We start from the raw sequence: 20,828 nt of genomic DNA on the forward strand, positions 1-20,828 counted from the left end.
TTCTTCTAAACTTCCTTGTTTCTTTTTCTCTTTTTCCAGATGCGTGTTGGAGCATCAGTGAATGATGTACAGCTGCTTGACCTGATTCCCAACACTGAATACACTTTAACAATTCATTCAACTTTTGGTGACCTCATCAGTGATCCACTCACCACTCAGGAAGTCACCTGTAGGAATAATATCTTGCTTGTTTTATATCTACCTCCTCTTGGTTTAGTAATGCCATGCTTCAGTATATTAAATGTATATTGTGATTTGTGTACAGGCAACTTCTCACCTGCCACTTATGCATGACCATGTGCATGCACAACTCTCATGAACTGGATGTGCCGCATGACTTTGTTGAGGCTGCTGAGTGTCCCTGCCTAATAGCTGACTTGTGGGGTAGCGCAGCAGGAACAGCAACAGCCACTTTCCTGTTCACTAGCCATTAGGAGGGGAGGCTCAGCAGTCCCCTCCAGCTCATGAGGGGCCCTCCCTGGAGCCCGATGAGGATGTCCTCTGGGCTCTGGGGAGGGTCTGCTCATGAGATGGAGGAGCAGCAGCGCTTTGTTGAGGCTCCTCACCTAAAAACTGACACACAGGAGAGAGCTGCTTTGCTGCACCTCATTTATTAGGCGGGGAGGGTCAGCACTCTCAACAAAGCCCTGCTGTTCCTCTGACTCATAAGGAGACTCCCAACAGAGCCCAAAGAGGATGTCCTTGTTGGGCTCTGGGGAGGGTCTCCTCATGAGCCATGAGGACTCTACAGGGTTCTCCCCACTTATGCACATTTCACTTATGGATGTGGAGGGCCTAAACATTACCCCTGGGTAAGTGAGGTGTTGCCTGTACATATTTACACTGGCAGAGGACAGGAGTGCGGTGGGAGCGCATTGCCATGGCAGCGCAATCCCGGTGGGGTGCCATTGCGGCTGCTCCCCCATCTGCACTGGGCACCACGCCCCCGCAGGCGACATGCCATGCCCCCAGGATGCTTGTCACACCCCCAGGATGCATGCCAGCCCCAGCCCCTCCTGCTCTCCACCCTCCGGTGCCGGAGCATGAAGCTCCACCACTGCATAGTTATACTATTACTCAGTTATTTAGACACATTCTATGGGCTTGGATTATTGTCACTAAACCCTTCCACTAATACATAAAATGTGATAGTGCTACTGTACCCATACAGTGCTTGAAATTTGGCTGCTAAAAAACAATTCCAAAGATGTTCTGAAAAAGGCACATATCATGTTATTCTCCATGGGAAGCCTTTAGATATGGCTGTTCATATAGCACAGGCATAAGGCGTATTAGGAATAGATGATAGTTTTTTCCCCCTCTGGAGAATTGAAGGTTTTTATTAGAATAACCATTTCTTATTGTGTATATATACTTGCCCATTTTTACCTCCCATAAGCATGTTTTTCTGGTTTACATATTGTTTCAATAACTTGTAAAATCTGTTTGAAAGGTGGCATTCTCACTTCAATTAATTTTTTAATATGAATGTAAAAGTTACATGGACTAGGAGATTTAAAGATAAATATTTGCCAAAATATAAACCTGTTTGGGGGATGGCGTTTAATATTCTTGCCGGTATGTCTGATTATTCGACAGTACCTTTAAGTGGAGCAAAAAGCCTAATGACAAGAGATATTACTCACAGCAGCATGAGAGTCATTTGGGAACGTGCTCCAGGGAAAGTTCGGAAATACATACTGAGATACAAAGCAGCTGGGGAAGATGACGTGAAAGAGGTAGGTGAATTTTAGCTAATATGTGAAGATAGCTTAAGTGGAGTATTACAGCATGACCACCTGCAGCAGTGTTATTAAGGAGCAATCAGATGACTGAGTTCCTGATACGTAAAATTATTTCCCCTCTTAAACAAATTTAAATCCTTTGGTTTCAGTGGTACTGAACCAACATATATGGATTGTTCTTCTCTTAGAAGTTAGCATTGCTAAGCCACAGGATTCTTACGTTATAGATACAAGCAGTAAAAGAGTGACAATGGCTAGCATGTGTACTTTGCTTGCAAAAGGAATAGTTTTTAAAAAAAATAAAAAGTGACCAAGGAATATAGAAAAAAGCTATGTGAAGCAAGCCAGTATGAGGATACAGTGGTACCTTGGGTTACATACGCTTCAGGTTACAGACTCCGCTAACCCAGAAATAGTACCTCAGGTTAAGAACTTTGCTTCAGGATGAGAACAGAAATCATGCGGCGGCAGTGCAGCAGCAGTGGGAGGCCCCATTAGCTAAAGTGGTGCTTCAGGTTAAGAACAGTTTCAGGTTAAGAACAGACTTCCAGAACGAATTAAGTACGTAACCAGAGATACCACTGTACAGGACTGAACGGCTGTGAATATTGTACCACAGCAAGACTGGTGAAACAGCTTGACAAAAAGCACCATCATGAACACTCATTAAATTGTGTTGGAATTCTAGCCCGTCTTGAGGTATGTGCCTATCTGTTCAGGCACCGGCTGAATTCCTTAGACCTCCCTCCGGCGACTCCCGGCAGGAAACAACATACTCGAGGTCCGTTCCGGCGATTTTCCTTGGGCTGTGAGGAAAACACACCAACTGCTTCTCCTCCTTCTCCCTGCTCCCTGCATATCCCCAGGGAGGGGAATCAGACACATATAGAAACGTATCTACATGTCTTTATTTGTGTCTTTAAGCAGTCATACAGTAAACATGTCGGCTCTCTTCAACAGACAGAGAGAGACTCCAAAACACTCCACCCATGTACATCCTGTACAGGTCATATGACAAACCCACTGAGCTAACATCCGGTGCTCAGTACAGAATGGACTGCCCCTTTGTTCCCATGGCAACAGTCACAAACTTCCTGTTTGGCTTTTCAGCCACAAGCAGCAGACTTGGCTGCTATAGCCTTTGCTTGCTGCCGCATTGGTGCTTTAGAATAACATACTCCCCCTAAAGTATCAATGCGTGCTGCGAGCAAAGCGTCATCCAGAGAAGAAAACAAACAGTTGTTATACTTATAACATTCCCCTGTTGTTTCAGTTCCACCCTTGGAACTACCCGCTACTGGTTTTACCAATGTACCTCTCTGGTTGTGTGACTTCCAAGGAATGAGTGCTTCTGCATTACCTTGGTTAGCAACTCTCTGTTGTGCCTTTTTCTCTGACTCAGACACAGCTTCAATTTGACCTTGGTCGTTTACAACAGCAACACATAAGTTAGCAAACTCTTGTGAATACCTCTTGGGTGGTACACCCTTCGTTGCTCTCTCAGACCTACGTAAGAGGTGCTGCTCTTCTCTACTTTCTGGTTCAGCCTTTGGACTCTTTGGAGAACCAGTACCAATTGTAAACAGTGGTTCATCCTCCTCTTCTGAGGGTTTAGTCATTGTGTGAGATTTCCTCTCAATGACTGTGACAACTGAGCTGTCTGAGCTATCGCTGTCATCATCAGTAGTACTGAACTCAATAAGATCAAACTCATCATCATCATCAGAATCATCATCACCTGTGGGAAATGTTGGAACAATCACTCTCTCCTGTTCAGGAGCACTCTCTAGAAATTTTGTGAGAATCACCTGACCAGATTCAGACAAAATTACTCTGTAGAGACCCTTTTCATAACCCACAAAAATGCCTCTGGCATTCTTTACTCCACCTGGAGCTTCTGTTCTCACATGAGACCCAAAAACCTTGAAATGGGCAACAGAAGGTTTTCTGTGGAACAGTTTCTCAAAAGGAGAACTTCCCAACTCTTTTGAAAACTTTCTCAACCACGTGTAACAGAATGACATTAGCGACTCAGCCCAGTACTCATGTGGCAGATGTGAACTTAGCAATTGCGCATGCATTCCCTTTTGCAATTCTTTGTTCACCCTAACACAAACACATTTGTTCCAAGCTTCTTCGGAACTAGCAGTTTTGTGTCTTATCCCTTTCTTCTTCAGGAACCTCTGGAACTCCTGCAAAAAGAAAATTGGCTTCTCATCTGTGCAAAGACAATCTATGTCAGCATCATGCATATTTTTAACCTTGTCACAAAACTCTTTGAACCTTTCTAAGGCTTCTTTCGGTCTCTCCAAAAGATAAAGCCAGACAAAACCTGTAAAAGAATCAACACATATTAGGTAATACTTTGCATTGCCTCTAGAAGGCGCTAGAGGACCAATCACATCAGCATACACCCGCTGAAATGCCCTGTTGACCCTCGAGGTGACCTGCTTGGTGTTCTTCTTGGCTACACCTGTAAAAGAAATCATGTTAGAATCACAAGAATTACATTCCATGTAATCACTTTGATCAAAAGTCAACAAATACAGTCCATCTTTCTCTTTGGCAGAAAGATACAGCTCTCCATCTTTGTAGATCTTGCAGTTCTGATCATCATAGGACAGTTTTAGTCCCTTCTTGGCGATCTGCAAAACGCTGAGCAGATTAAACTTCAACTCTGGAACCAAATAAACATTGCTTATAGTCAAGTTCAGACTTTTAAGATACACAGTTCCAATCCCGGTGGCTTCCAGCTCTTGACCGTTGGCTAGTTGTACAGCGAAGCTTTGCTTCTCAAACGTAGAAAATAGTCCTCTGTGTCGACACATATGCTGCGTGCATCCGGTGTCTAGGATAAAGAAGTTTCCCACCTCTGGTGTGGCTTTTAGCGACATCAAAGCCTTTGCAGTCTTTGCCTTTGGCGTGGTGTGACCTTTGTCTGACGCCTCAGACTTTGTGGAGCTCGCCTTAGCTCCTCTGTTCTTACGTGGCTTCCTGCAGTTCCGCTGAAGATGCCCAGTCTGGTCACAATTGTAGCATCGGACAAGGTTCAAAGCTACAGCGTCTCCTCCAGTAGCTTCAGCAGTGGGGGCGTTAGAACTCCGTTCTAGGCTCCCCCTGTTCTTGACTTCCAGGGCGGCAAGTCTGTCATGTTCATTCAGAACCACGGCAAAGACCCTCTCCGAAGTGAGATCCGCTGCTGGGAGAGACCCCAGCTGACTGGCAACCGTTTTGTAAGTCCGATTCAGGCTGTTGATCACCATGAAGCAAAACACTTCCTCCTGCAGACGGAAGTTACGTTCCACCATCTGTTGACGCAGAAATTTCATTTCCGTCAGGTGCGCTTGAACATCTCCATCAGGCGCAAGCCTCAGGTTGGTCAGCTTCTCAAAATACAGCAACGCTGAAGAACCTGCATCTCTCTGATGTGTCCGTCTCAGCGTATCCCAAACATCTTTCGCGTGGTCTAAATCTTGTATGTGGATCAACTGCGAATCTGACACGCACAGAATTATAGCAGTTCTGGCCTTCACATCCTGTGACTCCCAAGCACGCGTTGGTGCTGCTGGAATGGGATTTTCAATCACCCCAAACAGTCTCTGATTCTGCAGCAGGGCCTTCATCTTAATAGACCAAGATGCATAATTGTCACTGGTCAGGAGGTCTGGAGTAGGCAGGCCTCCCCCCCTCTTGGCATCCATTTTGAGTCCTTGCACTGACTCTCAAACACAAGCCTCTAAAATCCAATAGCTGGCTTGTTTACACTCTGTGCCACCTGGCAGCTCTCAACGCTAGCTGCGTTGGAAATTTCCAAGAGCTCTTCAGACTGTGTAGTCAAAACATTCCATTTTAACTTTCACTTCTCCTCTCTGAGGCATGGCCTTCGTTGCTAAGCAACAGCATTCCTTCCCTTGAACAGGATTAACCACAGGAATGTCTGGAATGCGGTTTCTCTTTTGACTGGAGCTGTTTTACCCAAACGCTGCTCCCCGTGAAGCAGAGAATAACTCAATCTGCTTTCACTCTTCTAAGCCCGAAAATCTCATACCTGGGCTCCGTTGCTTGGCTGTCCTTCCTTCTGGTCAGCTTCTGGCTGCAGAGAATCAGCCTTCTCACCTCAGGCTTCCATGGAGGCCAACTTCTTGATGCAGAGGTCGATGAAAACAGCAACCGGCGTCTGCTACCACTGTTGGAATTCTAGCCCGTCTTGAGGTATGTGCCTATCTGTTCAGGCACCGGCTGAATTCCTTAGACCTCCCTCCGGCGACTCCCGGCAGGAAACAACATACTCGAGGTCTGTTCCGGCGATTTTCCTTGGGCTGTGAGGAAAACACACCAACTGCTTCTCCTCCTTCTCCCTGCTCCCTGCATATCCCCAGGGAGGGGAATCAGACACATATAGAAACGTATCTACATGTCTTTATTTGTGTCTTTAAGCAGTCATACAGTAAACATGTCGGCTCTCTTCAACAGACAGAGAGAGACTCCAAAACACTCCACCCATGTACATCCTGTACAGGTCATATGACAAACCCACTGAGCTAACATCCGGTGCTCAGTACAGAATGGACTGCCCCTTTGTTCCCATGGCAACAGTCACAAACTTCCTGTTTGGCTTTCCAGCCACAAGCAGCAGACTTGGCTGCTATAGCCTTTGCTTGCTGCCGCATTGGTGCTTTAGAATAACACAGCAAGTACGTAACCAGAGATACCACTGTACAGGACTGAACGGCTGTGAATATTGTACCACAGCAAGACTGGTGAAACAGCTTGACAAAAAGCACCATCATGAACACTCATTAAATTGAAGGCTGGGAAAAGTTCAGGGCTTTGTCCTTATAGCAGCCTTCCCCAGCTTGGTCCCTCCATGTGTTTTTGGACAATAACTCCTGTTAGCTTCAGCCACTAGGGATGATGGTCCTAGATCATGGAGAAGGATAAAAGAAAATATATTCAGGTTAACACACTTTGATGCTGTTCATTTGTAAATACTGAAAACAGATTAGTACCAAGTTCACCACAAGTCGTCAGTGATATCTATCCACCAGGAATAGCTTTGTAAGGATAGTCCTGAACTGTCAACCACATAGAAAACAAAAGTATGAAAGTGATGTTGTAAGGAGAAAAGCAGCGTTTTAATAAATCTCTTTTATTTATGTCTAGTTGGAAGTGGATCCCTCTCAGACCAGCACAGTTCTCCCTGATCTTTTTTCAAAAACACTCTATAATGTTGAGCTCGTTGCAGTATATGATGAAGGACCGTCTATGCCAGTAGCTGCAGAAGGCACCACTTGTAAGTCAACTCTATTGCTTAATAGGTTTTCTTAGATCAGGTGCAGAAAACCTTTGGCCCACCAAATGTCACTAAACTAGAACTCCCACCAGCCCCAGCAAGCATGGCCAAGGATGATAGGAATTGTAGTTTGGCAACATCTGGAGTACCAAAAATTCCCCATAGTTGTGTCAGTTTCTTAAAGAAATGTAGGGTTTAAAATGTTGAGTTTTTGGCCTAGACCAGAATGACTCTAGATGAGGAGACTTAGGTTGTTCTCCCAATCATCATCCTAGCTCCCACCTCTACAGTATATGTAGCAACCACGAATTGGTCAGTAACAAGCATGCTGCCATTAACATAGGAACTGTATTCACCCATGAGATCATGGATTCAAATCCAGACAGTATCCCTGGCAATAGCTCCTATCAGGCATGCTGCCAGAAATTGCATTGTAGAAGCGATTAATTAGCTCTCTGGCACAGCATCAGGATTGGCATAACGCCCACTGCAGTGACTAAACAGTGTCTTTGGTACAGTTTTCCTCAGGTATATTGTTGTGAATAGTGCCTTTGGTTCTCAAGAAGAAAGCTGCAAAGGATCAACTTTTTCATTTGCCAGTTCATGCCACTGCCCACAGGCATGGTAGACTCACATAACAGTGGGAGGACACTTTGTAGGGCACACCTGGCATGAACTTTTGCACCCCAGATCACTTGGAGGTCTGGTATTTAGGACTCATGAGGAACACAGGGAAAGAAAACATAAAGTTGGATGTGCAGTATGGGAAAAGCAGCAACATAAATAATGACAATAACATAGGTGAGGACCAGAAACCTGAAGAGGTTTCATAAAGGCAGAGAAAAGGGCCAAAGGGGACAACATAGAATTGGCCATATCCCAGCTAGAACACTGTGGACACTGTCAGTCCATGTACACCGAGCCCCTGCAAACCCACCTTAACAGAGTTCACTGGGGTAGGATTGTTCCAGTACTCATCTGCAGTGCACCACTCAGTTTATAAAGGAAGCATGTTCTTGAGACAGCTTATATCCACATACAGTCTCTATAGATAAAAATCACTATGATGCCATTTCTGTGACTACCCCTGACTGGAAGCAGTTAAGATGTGACTAGAGACTTCATAACTGGCACAAACATGGGGTGGGTGGGGGAAGGATGTTGAACAGATAGAGAAGTGCACTATGGAAGATAAAGAAGAGGTTTTAAAACTCCTGTTTCCATGTACAGTATTGTAGTTTGAGTGAAAATGGGCTTGTTGAGCTCCTCAACTACCCATAGGCCCCAGGCGGATATCCAGTCTTGCCATATTCTGATTCTGGGCATGGCAGATGCAGAAGCATTCTGCAATGTGCAGACTGTGGAGCCAAAAGACTGAGCCTGACAATCCTACTGTAGGAAAAAAAATCTCTGCTGTTCTAGAGAAATTAAGGATTTCACCCTATGAGTATATGGTATGTAACTGTTCTGTACATTCCCCATGTGGTTTGTGTCCAAACTCCAAACGTCTTATGTGGTGGATTAGTCTCTGCATATAACCTTGCATTTCCAGTGATGTTTAGTTTGCAGGGGTTTTCCTCTTGTGAGGTAATTTCTCACTTCCTTTTCCCTTCCTGGCAGTACCGGTACCAGCACCACAAAATCTAAGAACTGATCAAGTAACCAAGACAAGTTTCAGAGGTACTTGGGACCATGGAGCACCTGATGTAGCTCTCTACAGAGTAGAATGGGGACCACCAGGTGAAGAGAAACTACAGGTAAGATAACCCCAAAATCAATCACTTTAAACCCTTTTTGTGTGTTTAATGCTGTTTGCTGGAAATGTTAAACTGGTCACTGTGTTTTCTAAACTTTTGATACCTAGGGAACCGGTTTTTTCATTAAGTCTGGAGACACACTGAATCCTTTTGTATACATAAGTGACTGTATGTGTTCTCTTCCTTGCAACTATAGATTAGCTCAGTTAATATTGCCTCCTGGCACCCCATCTTCCTCTCTATCCAGTTAGGGAGTTCTCAGGGATAGTATTGCACTTTTTGTGCAATGGTCCATTTGGTGATCAATTTTAGTGGATAGTATGGTGGCACTGTAGGGTCGCGGGTGGTGCTGTGGGTTAAACCACAGAGCCTAGGACTTGCCGATAAGAAGGTCGGTGGTTTGAATCCCCACGATGGGGTGAGCTCCTGTTGCTCGGTCCCTGCTCCTGCCAACCTAGCAGTTCGAAAGCACATCAAAGTGCAAGTAGATAAATAGGTACCGCTCCGGTGGGAAGGTAAATGGCGTTTCCGTGCGCTGCTCTGGATCGCCAGAAGTGGCTTAGTCATGCTGGCCTCATGACCCGGAAGCTGTACGCCAGCTCCCTCGGCCAAGAAAGCAAGATGAGCGCCGAAACCCCAGAGTCGTCTGTGACTGGACCTAACGGTTAGGCGCCCCTTTACCTTTTTTATGGTGGGGTTGCACTGCTCACTTAACCACCCTCTGCCTGAGTTGCTGCTGTGTGCTGATCATACTGCCATCTCTTCCCTCACCTTCTCCATTTCAGTATGCAGAAGGAACTCACTTGGAGGGAGGTAAAGTGAATGATCCCCAACAGAGATTTAAAATCACAGAACATGCAGTAAAGTAAAGCATGGAAGTATAGGCTGTTAGATCTTTAAAATATCCCCTTCTAAATGACTTCCAAAGTTACTTACTTCCTTTAGTATAGAAAGAGACCACAAGTTTGGTAAGTTAAAAATGGTTTACTTAAAAACTCTTCAGAGTTCAGATTCATGCGCTTTTCATGCAGTAGCAAGAAAAGACAGGCAATACAACTTAGTTTCAAAAAGTAGTAAAATGTTTATAAATTATTTGTATAGAAACACAAAGATGGCTTGCTAAAGCCATGTGGTCTAAGCTTGGAGCATCTAGCTTTGACATCCTTACTAGAGTTCACGTGGTGGAAGAAAAAAAGAGCAAAGAGTTTGGTAAATGTTCCTCCAAGGGTGAAGAGGTGTGACTTAGCTAAGCCTGGCAGAGCAGCTTACTCTTCTTAACTCCTTCATGCATTACTTAGAGTTAAGCATGTTGGTTATATGAGGCTGGTTTATCCGTCACTGCCCATATAAAATGGTTCATTATCACATAAAGCTGACCATAAAATCATGGTTGGATAAATTAGCCTGTGGACACGCCGTGTGCTGGTGCATGCAGCTCAAACAGTCCCCATATTACTCACTGTCTTTCTATAATGTGGAAACAAATGACAGAGTGGCTGGCCTAGTGTTATGTGTGAATCAGAGCTTGTGGTTTCTTTATGAATAAACTGGAAGCAGAAGCTGGGGTATGTTCATACACTTCCTAATTTCCCTCAGTGTAGTTTATGAAAAGTTTTCTGTCATAAAGTGGCCATTGGCAGAGGTGGGGGAGACTAATACTTCATAGGATGATGGTCTCCTTGCTCTGAAAGACATAGGGTTGTAGATTTATCCAACATGTTGGCTTAATTTTTCAAGGACATAACAACCTCTTCCTGTAGTGCACAACTGTGTATAAATCACTGTTGGTCAATTGTCTGTAGATGGATTTCTGTATTTAAAGAACTTAAAAGATCTATTCTAGTCCATGAAAAATGTTAAATATATTGCCTCAATGAGTAACTTTCTTTCTCCTCCCCCCCATCCCCTGTCACTTTCAAAGACAATTCTTAACGGTGATGAAAATACTCTAGTTTTTGAAAATTTGAACCCAGACACACTCTATGAGATTGGAGTTACTGCAATCTATCCCGATGAATCAGAGAGTGATGAACTGATTGGCAGTGAGACCACATGTAAGAAATTCTGAAATGCATTCATTCATGGATTACAATTTGTAACAATAGTATTCAAATGAAAGACATGTTTTTAATGCAAACTTGCCCTGTTTGTGCTTCTCCCCCTCCTATAGTGCCCGAGGTGCCTCTGACAACAGCAGGTAAGAGCCTGAATTCATTAATAACATTTTATATGTGAGGATTATACAGATACCAAAAGACAGAGCTAGTCCAAACCAAGCCAGGATGCAGAGAAGCCAATGTTTCTGTACAGTATACTTAGTGGTGACTCATAAAAGGGTAGAGAGGCAGAGGCAATGGTGTCATTCTGGCAGTGGCAGCACTTAGCTAGTCAGGGTGAGGTGGAGATGAGGTCAAGTGACCTCTGGGTTGGTGGCAGTGCATACACCTGTAGATCTTCTGCCATCCTAGAGTTCCCCCAATTCACCACTGCCACTTTGTTCCCCCTGCCCCTGCCCCGAGTTCACCATCACTACTGGGAAGATACCACTGTCTTAATCTCTACTGCTGAAAGTACTCCTGTGTGTACACAGGCTTTGTCCCTTCTTGAGTTTCTCTCATGCGTTGTGGGATGTTGCTCTGGAGGTTTGCCTGAACTTCAGCAGGCTTTTCAGAGGGTGTGTGGTTTGAGGTAATGCAGCCAGAAGAAAAAAGTTGCTACCACTACCCTATGTCCACTGAAGTACTTTCCACCCATACAAAGGATAGGGTGGCTTTAAAAAAAAGTGACAACGGTGAATTAATATCAACTTTTGTATATTTGGTGATGTTAATCATGTTTAGCTCCATGCAACATTTCCATTCAATTCTCCTTTGCCCCTTCTTGTATAAGTCATTTTGATATAATCTTGCCCAAATTCTGCAGTTGGGTGGATTTTATTGTTCTCAGCAGGCCCCTATATGTGTATTGTTATTCCAAGGTGGTGGTGCTGCTGCTGATTTTCAGTAATGTCATGTAGAATGACTCATTATATGTTGTTTGTTATATCTATTTGCTAAACAACCCTTTAATAAATTCATTTCAGCTCCAACGGGTCCCCCAAGAAACCTTCAGGTATACAATGCAACGTCCAATAGCCTGACTGTCAAATGGGATCCTGCCATTGGACGAGTGCAGCGGTACAGGATCACCTATCGACCTACAACTGGCGATGGTGCTGAACAATCGGTAACCAACTCTGAAACTATTCTCTAATGGGGGGAAAGCAGCATTGTGCTCCTGAACAAATATCTGCTTTTGAAAACATGAGCTTGTCAGATTGTTTTGTTTTCATGTTCTACAGTTCTGCAAAAAAGTATTTATATTACAAAATCAAAGAAAGTGGATTTGTTTCCTGTATAAGTAGAACCCACAAGATGACTCATGGTGGTCTTTCAGATGTAATCTGGCAAATATCAGTTTCTCAGAGCCTGCAGAACAAACAGTTGCCAGGGGTTGCTTTTTACTGGGGTGTTCTGTCCAAAGGCTCTTTCAAACACTGCAGATTTCTGACGTACCACGGTGAAAAAGCATGTAGATTATTTTAAATTGTCATGTGTCACAGTTGTATGCAATATGGTTGGTCACTGTGGGAGCAGAATGCTGACTAGACAGGCATTTGTTCTGCTCCAACAGGACTCTTGTATTCTTATTTTGCTGTGTGTATTCACAGCTTCCTAGTGTGTTTATATTACTTGTTCATTTATTACTTGTACATGCTTTTCTCTTTATGGAAATGCTTTTTATGTAGGAACTTTGTTGCGTCTGGTCTTTGTAAATGCTGACAATATCTGTCCAACTGGCCACAACACAAGCCAAAGATATTTCTTTGGAGCCCATAGACAAAGCATTTAGATCATGAGACAATGTGGGAATCATCATGTTTCGCTGTTCCAATAAACATCAAGGTTAATTTTCTTTGGGTAGCAGAATTGGCCTTATATGCCCTTTAGCTGTAGATTGAGGACTTGGAGATCTGTACTCACTAACTAATATGTAGAAATAAGAAAGATGATCCATAAAGAGCTCAGATCATTTAACATTTAATATTTTATTCACATGGGTTTAACAAATGACTAATGCAGTTCTGGTATTTTTTCTTTAATCCACTGAAGGAAAAAGTCAAACAATGTATATTGACTTAGGCAGACAGTATTGTCTGGAAAACAGAAACTTGTATACTTGTAGTATATACAAACTGTATCCTTTCAGCATCTTTGGAATTTAGCTGCCTGCTCCTTCAATTTACATTTCATTCCATTGTTTTTTAGACCACAGTAGGAGGGAGGCAGAACAGTGTTGTACTACAGAAGCTGCAACCTGAGACCCGTTATAGTGTTACGGTTTCATCCATATATGCAGAAGGTGAAGGGGGACGAATGACAGGCAGTGGCAAAACCAGTAAGTAAAACAACTTTGGTTTTCTCATTTGTGAAGAATTATGCAAGAGTAATGCTAAATCACTTATAAAGTTGGCAGGCTTGGCTTTTCCTTTGTTGAAGTCCCCACAGATATTCATTTCTTTGTGTGCAACCCCCCCTTTTTTTGAGAAATGCCAAAACTTGCTCTGAAAGTGAAAATATCTTCTTCTTTTTTCACGTCTGATTTTATATTGAAAATATCTGTAATCCTTATCTTAGAGGTTTGACAGCTTTTCTTTTTGTTTGTGTATAAAAGAGAGTGTGGGGGGATAGTCTTTCTGGATGATTTTTTTTTATTGCACAATCATCACACAATTCTTACTCATCTGTGGTGCAACCTTCCAGACTTATTTTTCCAGGTTTGGACTGCTGAATGCATTTACACAGTTTTCAGGGAAACCTGCTGGTCAGTGACCTTGTTGTCACTGGTAATAGGTGGCAGAGTTCACATCCCAATACTCTGTTATTTTTGTTTAAGTAAGTAATACAACATTAAGCTTAAGGATGAATGTCTGTCAGCTATATCACTCAGACTGGGAGCACACATGGAGCCTGTTAAATCCAACAAAAAAAAGCAAAACATATCTACCAGCATGGCTACCTGCTCCCACTGCTGTAGTGCCTGGCCCTTTTATATGAATATTTCACATTTCCCTCTTTCCTCTCTATTTAAATTTAGTTCTTTCAAAGACATGTGCTCCTTTTATTCCACATTCTGGAAAGTCCCTTGGTGTCAACGTTCTTTTGGATGCTTATCATTACTACTCACTGGATTTCACTCAAGGATAATAAATCCCGGATTTTTTTTTTTAAACTGCAGCCAGTATGTGTACATGTTCTCCAAAAACTGTGCTCTTGATTAATTTGCCACAATTATCTTTTGAAATTTTCAAACTTTAGTTTTATGCGAAAGAGGAACATTCTGAATGTTCTGACATGGTTGGCTAGAACAAGAGAGATGAATTTTATTAAGACAAATTATACTTCGTAGTTACCTAGAATAGAAATAACTTTTTTTCTTAACAGTAGGAGACAAGTAGATAAGTACACTAGTCCAAAGAGTGGAAGGCAACATGGTAGGAATAGTTCAAGGGTATGTGTCATAAGGGACACTGTATTATTGAGAGTGGGGAAGAATATTTATTAGTCTTATTTTAATCCTGTCTTTTCACTATGACCACAGGCCTTGGGGACAAATGTGGCCCCCAGGCATTCTATCTAGCCCTTGAGGCTCCCCCTAGGCCATTCCCCAAGCCATGTACCTTACTGGCTCTGCTCTATGCTTTCCTTAAATGTTCTTGCCTGGCTGGAATGTGTCTTTGCAGTATGCTAATTCCTCTCATTTGCCTGAACAGAGGGATAGAGATTTGTGTGTCTACTGAAGCCTCTGATTTTTGCATGGCTGGAATGTAGCTCACTAGACATAAATCCATTGCTTCTGCACTTTTGCCTCTAGCCCTGCCTGTTACTGGAAAGTTCCCCACAAGGGAAAGCAGCCCTTGGACCTGAAAATAAACCCCCTATCTACGGATGGGGGAGAAATTCAAATCAGTTGTCATTTAAAGGCTAAACTATCAAATTGGCCCTTTCCAAAACAATATGAGAACAGCCATCCTTTGAAATTCACATATATCCAAATTTTGCGTTGCAGTTCTCCGACCAATATTTTTGTTTTTGTTTTACCAAAATGCATCTATTGTAGAAAGTGTGAATAAAGATAAACACATGAGTGAAAAAAAAACATACAAAAATGCAGTAGGGATAATTGTTAGCAAAAATGTGTACATTAATCAAAATGCATATAAAATCTATTTATTAAGAGAATTTTTAACTAAAATGATGAATTTCATGAGGGAGTTTTTTTAAAAAACAAACAAATGAACATAAATTTCTGCAAAATGTGGAATTTAAGTTGGGAAAAGTGAGAAACAGAACTGAAACTGACAAATCCTTCCCTCTCTATCCCCATATCTACATTATGGAGTTACATCAGTATTTTACAACTGGATAGCTCGGTTGGTTAGAGTGTGGTGCTGATAATGCCAAGGTTACAGGTTTGATTCCCATATGGGACAGTTAGAGTAGATGATCCCCAGGGCTCCTTCCAATAATTCACATTTGCCCCATCCCTTGAGAGTGAAGACACAAAACAAGTGGCAACTCAGTCATGCCATGAGCAGCATGCCAGGCTAACTGTTGGGTTGGAAGGATGAATAGCTGTTCTTTCCTTCCTAAGCCTCCCTGTGAGTCAAACCAGCAGCAAGGAACTGCATCTCCTATTTTTCAACTCCCTTTGTGCTCAAGTATGGCAGACTAGATTCATCTTGCAAGTGTTTGTAAGTCCAAAGTGTAGTTTTTGGACAAAGTGTTACTTGTCACTGACCAAGGCTAAGCACAGCCACTCACATAAGAAGGCAACATGATGCACAATAGTAAGATTCTCTGAGCCTGACAATGAATTCTGTTTATCTCAGAACCTCTCAACACTGTGAAGAACCTCAGAGTCTATGATCCAACTACCAGCACATTGAATGTTCGATGGGATCATGCTGAAGGGAACCCTCGTCAGTACAAGTTGCTTTATGCACCAGTGGCGGGAGGTGCAGATGAACTGGTATTCCTTTTTACTTTTGTATACTTCATACTTGCCCTGCACTTGCAACTGTTTTTTGCTAGAGGTGGTTTCATAATTGGGCTGGGGCACCACTTAGAGCTGAATTTTCCATTCAGAAAATTGTGTATGGTACAACCCTCTTGGGACTGTATTACTTAAGTGTACAGGTGAGGAGTTCATATGTTTGACTCCTACTCTATGAGCATAGAGCAATGGCAAGCCAGGGAGAAAGCTAGGGCACAACCCTTTTTGTTGACATCTGGCAGGGCAGATTAAAACATGCAGCAACCCTTTCCCTGCATGCAGGAAACAGCTTGCTGGAGTGGACAGAGCTACTACTCTAGCCTCCTGGTGGGTAAATTTCTTTTGTTTACCAGCAAGGAGATGGGAAAGGTTAGAGTGGTGCACACACACTGGCAGGGCCTCCAGATTTGCTCTGCTGGAGCATTTGTACCACACCAGACTCCCCAGTACCATGCCCCTCTCCCTTTCAATAAGCAACAGTGACCCACCTGCCAGGTAGCGATTCCGCCTCACCTGGTGAGTTGCTGCTGTTGCATGCTGAACTTTCTTAATTCTAGGAAGGTGTCTTGTTGTCCTTAAACAGCAGCAGCAGCATCAGCAACAACAACAACCACCACCACCACAAACCAGCCAGTACCCGATCCAAGCAATGCGTTGGTTGATGGAACTGCGGGGCTAAGCTGGCTCGTCTTGTTGTCCTTTGAACATGAAGATCAGTCCTTACATGGTAGAAAGTAGCCCAATAAAACCATTCCCTCTTCCTTTTTTCCTTTTGTGACCCAACAGGCAACTGTTCCAGGCAACACAAATTATGCAGTTCTAAGAAATCTCCAGCCTGACACACAGTACAAAGTAACTGTGATTCCTGTTTACCCAGAAGGTGATGGAGGGCGAGCATCTGACAATGGGAAAACTTGTAAGTAACACTATGTTGTTTTGTCTTTTTCATAAAATATTGAGGCATTGGGCTTTGAGCCACAATTCAGTGCTGAGCTACTTAAACCCACTTATTTTAATTAACTTAGTTAACTGCACCATATTATACTATTGTACAGATAGTTAAGATGAAACCTTTTGAGGCCCTTTTGCACACACTTCCCTCTATGGACAGGGACCTGTGAAAGGGTATTTTGCAATTCTCTAATGCAGAGTAGGATAAGAACATGAATTTAGAGCCCTCTGAGTGATAAGGTCTCTGCCACCATGTATGAGTTTTCAATGCAATCTTATTTGTGTCTGTGTAGTTCAGTGGGAAGTACTGCCAGGTTAAATATCTATAGGATTACACTATTTTACATCCCAAACCTATCCATGTTTACTTGGAAGTAAATGCAATTTTATTTGTTGGAACTTATTTCCAATTAACTGTAGTGTTAAAGAGAAAAAGCCTTTCCTCCTACCAGGAAGGGAAGGGGTTGTGATCGAGAGACGATTCCTGCATCATGCAGGAGGCGCTCCGCCCCCTGCTTCAACTCCAGGGCTGGCGTGCCATGCCCCTCCCTGGTTGGGCACCCAATAGGGAAGCTTGGCGGGGGCGGGGCTTGCTGCTCAAACGCATCCGTGCCAGCCATCCCCACCATTGCACACACATTTTCTTTGAGTCACCCACCCTCCACTCCCTTTAGATTAGCTGTTCGTGAGACTTTGCTATGGACCTCTGGTTGGTCGCCCTGTTTAACCAGGGGGCCTGGTAGGAGTTTTTTCCAGTTGGCTAAATTGGCCCGGCCTCTTGGTTTTTTTCGCCTACCTCGTAGCAACCGTCACAACTTTTGTGGTATTTGGCGGTTAGGCATTGGAATGTGTTGTTGGTGTTTCAGGGGGCAAGGTGTGGCCATCGCCTTCCTTGGCAATTTTGGGTATTCCGCTAAAGGAATCTGGCGGTCGTGGATCCTGTCCAATGCCCGTGTGGCGGGGTGCCATAGCACGACCCTTGGTGACATCAGGAAGAGAGCCTATAGTTGGATTAGCATCAACAGGCTTCCCCTACTGGTGGTTAACCCCTCCTCAGACTCACCCCTCTACGAGTGGGTGGAGTCTAATGTTCTGTGATCCAATGCCTAAGCCAATACCGTCTCACATGCTGTAATCAATAAAGTTGTGGCCTTTACCTTACCCATTAACCTTACATTCTGTGTTCACGTGTCTTTATTTCCCAAGCGGGGATCGGGTCCTTGAATCACAATACAGGGTTGGAGAACTTCTAGCCCTCCAGATGTTGCTGGACTCAAGATTCCATCATCCCTGAACATTGGCCATGCTAGTTTGAGCTGATAGTAGTTGGAATCCCAACAACACCTGAAGTTCACTGATTCCCCACCCCTTGGCAACAGCATTCTTAGAATAGTCCATTCATTTTATAGCCACTCTCTCCTGTTACCTGGCTCTGCAACTAAGGAGTTATTATTTAGTCCAAAACTATCTGACATTATTTTTGATTCAGTAATTAGAGGAACAGCGAGAGGCATCCAAGTTTACAACCCAACACCAAACAGCCTTAATGTCCAATGGGAACCTGCACCAGGACCAGTGCAGCAATACAGAGTTGTCTATGCTCCATTGGTTGGCACACGGCCATCAGAATCTGTAAGTAATTTAACCTCCTGGGCCTTTCCATATATGAATTATCGGGTATAAAAGGCATACTACAGAGCGGGTGCACCACTGCCTCCTTCAGTTCCCCTGGGATATTCCCAGGGGAACTGAAGAAGGCAGGGGTGCACCCGCTCTTAAAGAAAAAATCATTAGATCCCTTAGATCTATCCAATTACTGCCTGGTTTCGAATCTTCCATTTCTGGGTAAGGTGATTGAGAGAGCGGTTGCTGAACAGCTTGGTAGGTTTCTGGATGAAACATCGGCTCTGGATCCATTCCAGTCCGGCTTCCGTGCTGGTCATGGGACCGAGACAACTCTGGTCGCCCTAACAGATGATCTCTGTAGGCAGCTGGATCGAGGCGGGTCGGGGCTGCTGATTCTTCTAGACCTGTCAGCAGCCTTCGACATGGTCGATCACGAACTCCTGGACCACCGCCTTGCCGACGTGGGGATCCAAGGCACAGTCCTTCAATGGCTGTGCTCGTTTCTCTCTGGTCGGGGACAGAGGGTGGCGCTTGGGGGGGGAATTGTCATTGCGCCACTCCTTGGTGTGTGGAGTGCCTCAGGGTGCAATACTCTCCCCGTTGCTTTTTAACATCGTTATGTGCCCCCTCGCCCAGCTTGTCTGGAGTTTTGGGCTGGGTTGCCATCAGTATGCCAATGACACCCAACTCTATCTGTTGATGGATGGCCATCCTGACTCGGCCCCAGACACACTGACCAGATGTCTGGAAGCTGTGGCTGGATGGTTATGTGGGAGCCGGTTGAAGTTAAATCCTTCGAAGACAGAGGTCCTCTGGCTGGGACGGAACGATATGGGATTGAGGGGGCAACTCCCATCTCTTGCGGGGGTGCAATTAGTGCCAGCACCGTCTGTTAAGAGTTTGGGTGTAATCTTCGATACCTCCCTCTCTATCGAGGCGCAGATTACAGCTATAACAAAGGTGGCATTTTTCGTCTCCGCCAAGCTAAGCAGTTGGCCCCTTATCTCTCTCGCCCTGACCTAGCAACTGTGATCCATGCAACGGTCACCTCCAGACTGGATTATTGTAACTCGCTCTACGTGGGGCTGCCCTTGAGACTGACCGAGAAACTCCAGCGGGTGCAGAATGCCGCGGCGAGACTCCTTATGGGGTCTTCGCTGCGAGATCACATTCATCCGGTACTATACCAGCTGCACCGGCTCCCGGTGGAGTACAGGATCAGGTTTAAGGTGCTGGTTTTAACCTTCAAAGCCCTATATGGCCTAGGACCCTCGTACCTACGGGACCGCCTCTCCTGGTATGCCCCACAGAGGAACCTACGGTCTGCAAATAAAAACATCCTGAAGGGCCCAGGCCACAGAGAGGTTAGGCTGGCCTCAACTAGAGCCAGGGCTTTCTCGGCTGTGGCTCCAATCTGGTGGAACGCTCTGTCACAAGAGACTAGGGCCGTGCGGGACCTGACATCTTACCGCAGGGCCTGCAAGACAGAGTTGTTCCACCAGGCCTTTGGTCAGAGCGCAGCCTGACTCCCTCCTCTGGCAACCTGCACAGAATTTTGCTTAACGGTTGCCATCAATTTGATTTTAATTATTTTTTATAATGAAATGTTTTTAGAATGTTAGATTATTTGATTTTTTGATTGTTGTAAGCCACCCTGAGCCTGGCTTCTGCTGGGGAGGGCGGGATATAAATAAATTTTATTTTTTATTATTATTATTTATTTCTGGTGAAAAAATAAATATCTATGTAAAGTGTCCTATTCCATCCTACTTCTCTGAATGTCATTCTATATTTGCTGCACATATTTTTATTTAACTGTAAACATCGGTAGATCAAAATCAGAGAAGGTAAATGTTAAATGCAAGGTCAGGGTCATTTGTTAGAAAACATTAAATTTCTAACTGCCAGTTTTATTTTCGACCTTTGTTGAAATCTGGGAGGAAAGTTAATCAGCTTATTTTGGGAAGCAAACCAATTTCGCCACCTAATAACTCTCTCAGATGACTGCTTGGCTGCACCCTACAACATGCACTGAACTTGCTGCATGATTGGGGGTAACTTTCTCTTACATGAATTTATGATTAAAGAATACATTTTCCCTCTTAAAATGCTACAGATTCTCAGTATTCAGCAGATATCCTGTTGTATTGCTTTTTGCCAACCTGGTGCCCTCCTGTTGTTTCTGGAGCTGAAGGGAGTTGGAGTCCAAAACAACTGGAGGTCATCAGGTTAGGGATAGATGACAGCTGGGATAGCTCAGTTCATAGAGCATGAGACTCTTAATATCAGGGTTGTGGTTAAAGCCCCATGTTGGGAAAAAGATTCTTGCATAGTAGGGGGTTGGACTAGATGATTGTCCCT

At 44.0% G+C, this 20,828-nt stretch overlaps 1 protein-coding gene across 5 annotated transcripts in view; it reads left to right on the plus strand.

The window, feature by feature from the left end:
- Positions 1 to 20,828, plus strand: part of COL12A1 (collagen type XII alpha 1 chain) — a 123,093-nt gene that overhangs the window by 59,688 nt on the left and 42,577 nt on the right. For all 5 annotated transcript variants that reach the window (XM_081904779.1, XM_081904782.1, XM_081904781.1 and 2 more), the window contains exons 25-35: positions 40 to 169; positions 1,600 to 1,739; positions 6,909 to 7,038; positions 8,659 to 8,795; positions 10,717 to 10,849; positions 10,966 to 10,992; positions 11,878 to 12,020; positions 13,103 to 13,232; positions 15,727 to 15,866; positions 16,677 to 16,806; positions 18,331 to 18,473. In XM_081904779.1, coding sequence (XP_081760905.1) covers positions 40 to 169; positions 1,600 to 1,739; positions 6,909 to 7,038; positions 8,659 to 8,795; positions 10,717 to 10,849; positions 10,966 to 10,992; positions 11,878 to 12,020; positions 13,103 to 13,232; positions 15,727 to 15,866; positions 16,677 to 16,806; positions 18,331 to 18,473 — 1,383 coding nt within the window. The remainder of the gene's footprint in view (positions 1 to 39; positions 170 to 1,599; positions 1,740 to 6,908; positions 7,039 to 8,658; positions 8,796 to 10,716; positions 10,850 to 10,965; positions 10,993 to 11,877; positions 12,021 to 13,102; positions 13,233 to 15,726; positions 15,867 to 16,676; positions 16,807 to 18,330; positions 18,474 to 20,828) is intronic.

Source organism: Podarcis melisellensis, assembly GCF_964234715.1.
Source record: "Podarcis melisellensis genome assembly, chromosome: 3".
Lineage (NCBI taxonomy): Eukaryota > Metazoa > Chordata > Lepidosauria > Squamata > Lacertidae > Podarcis > Podarcis melisellensis.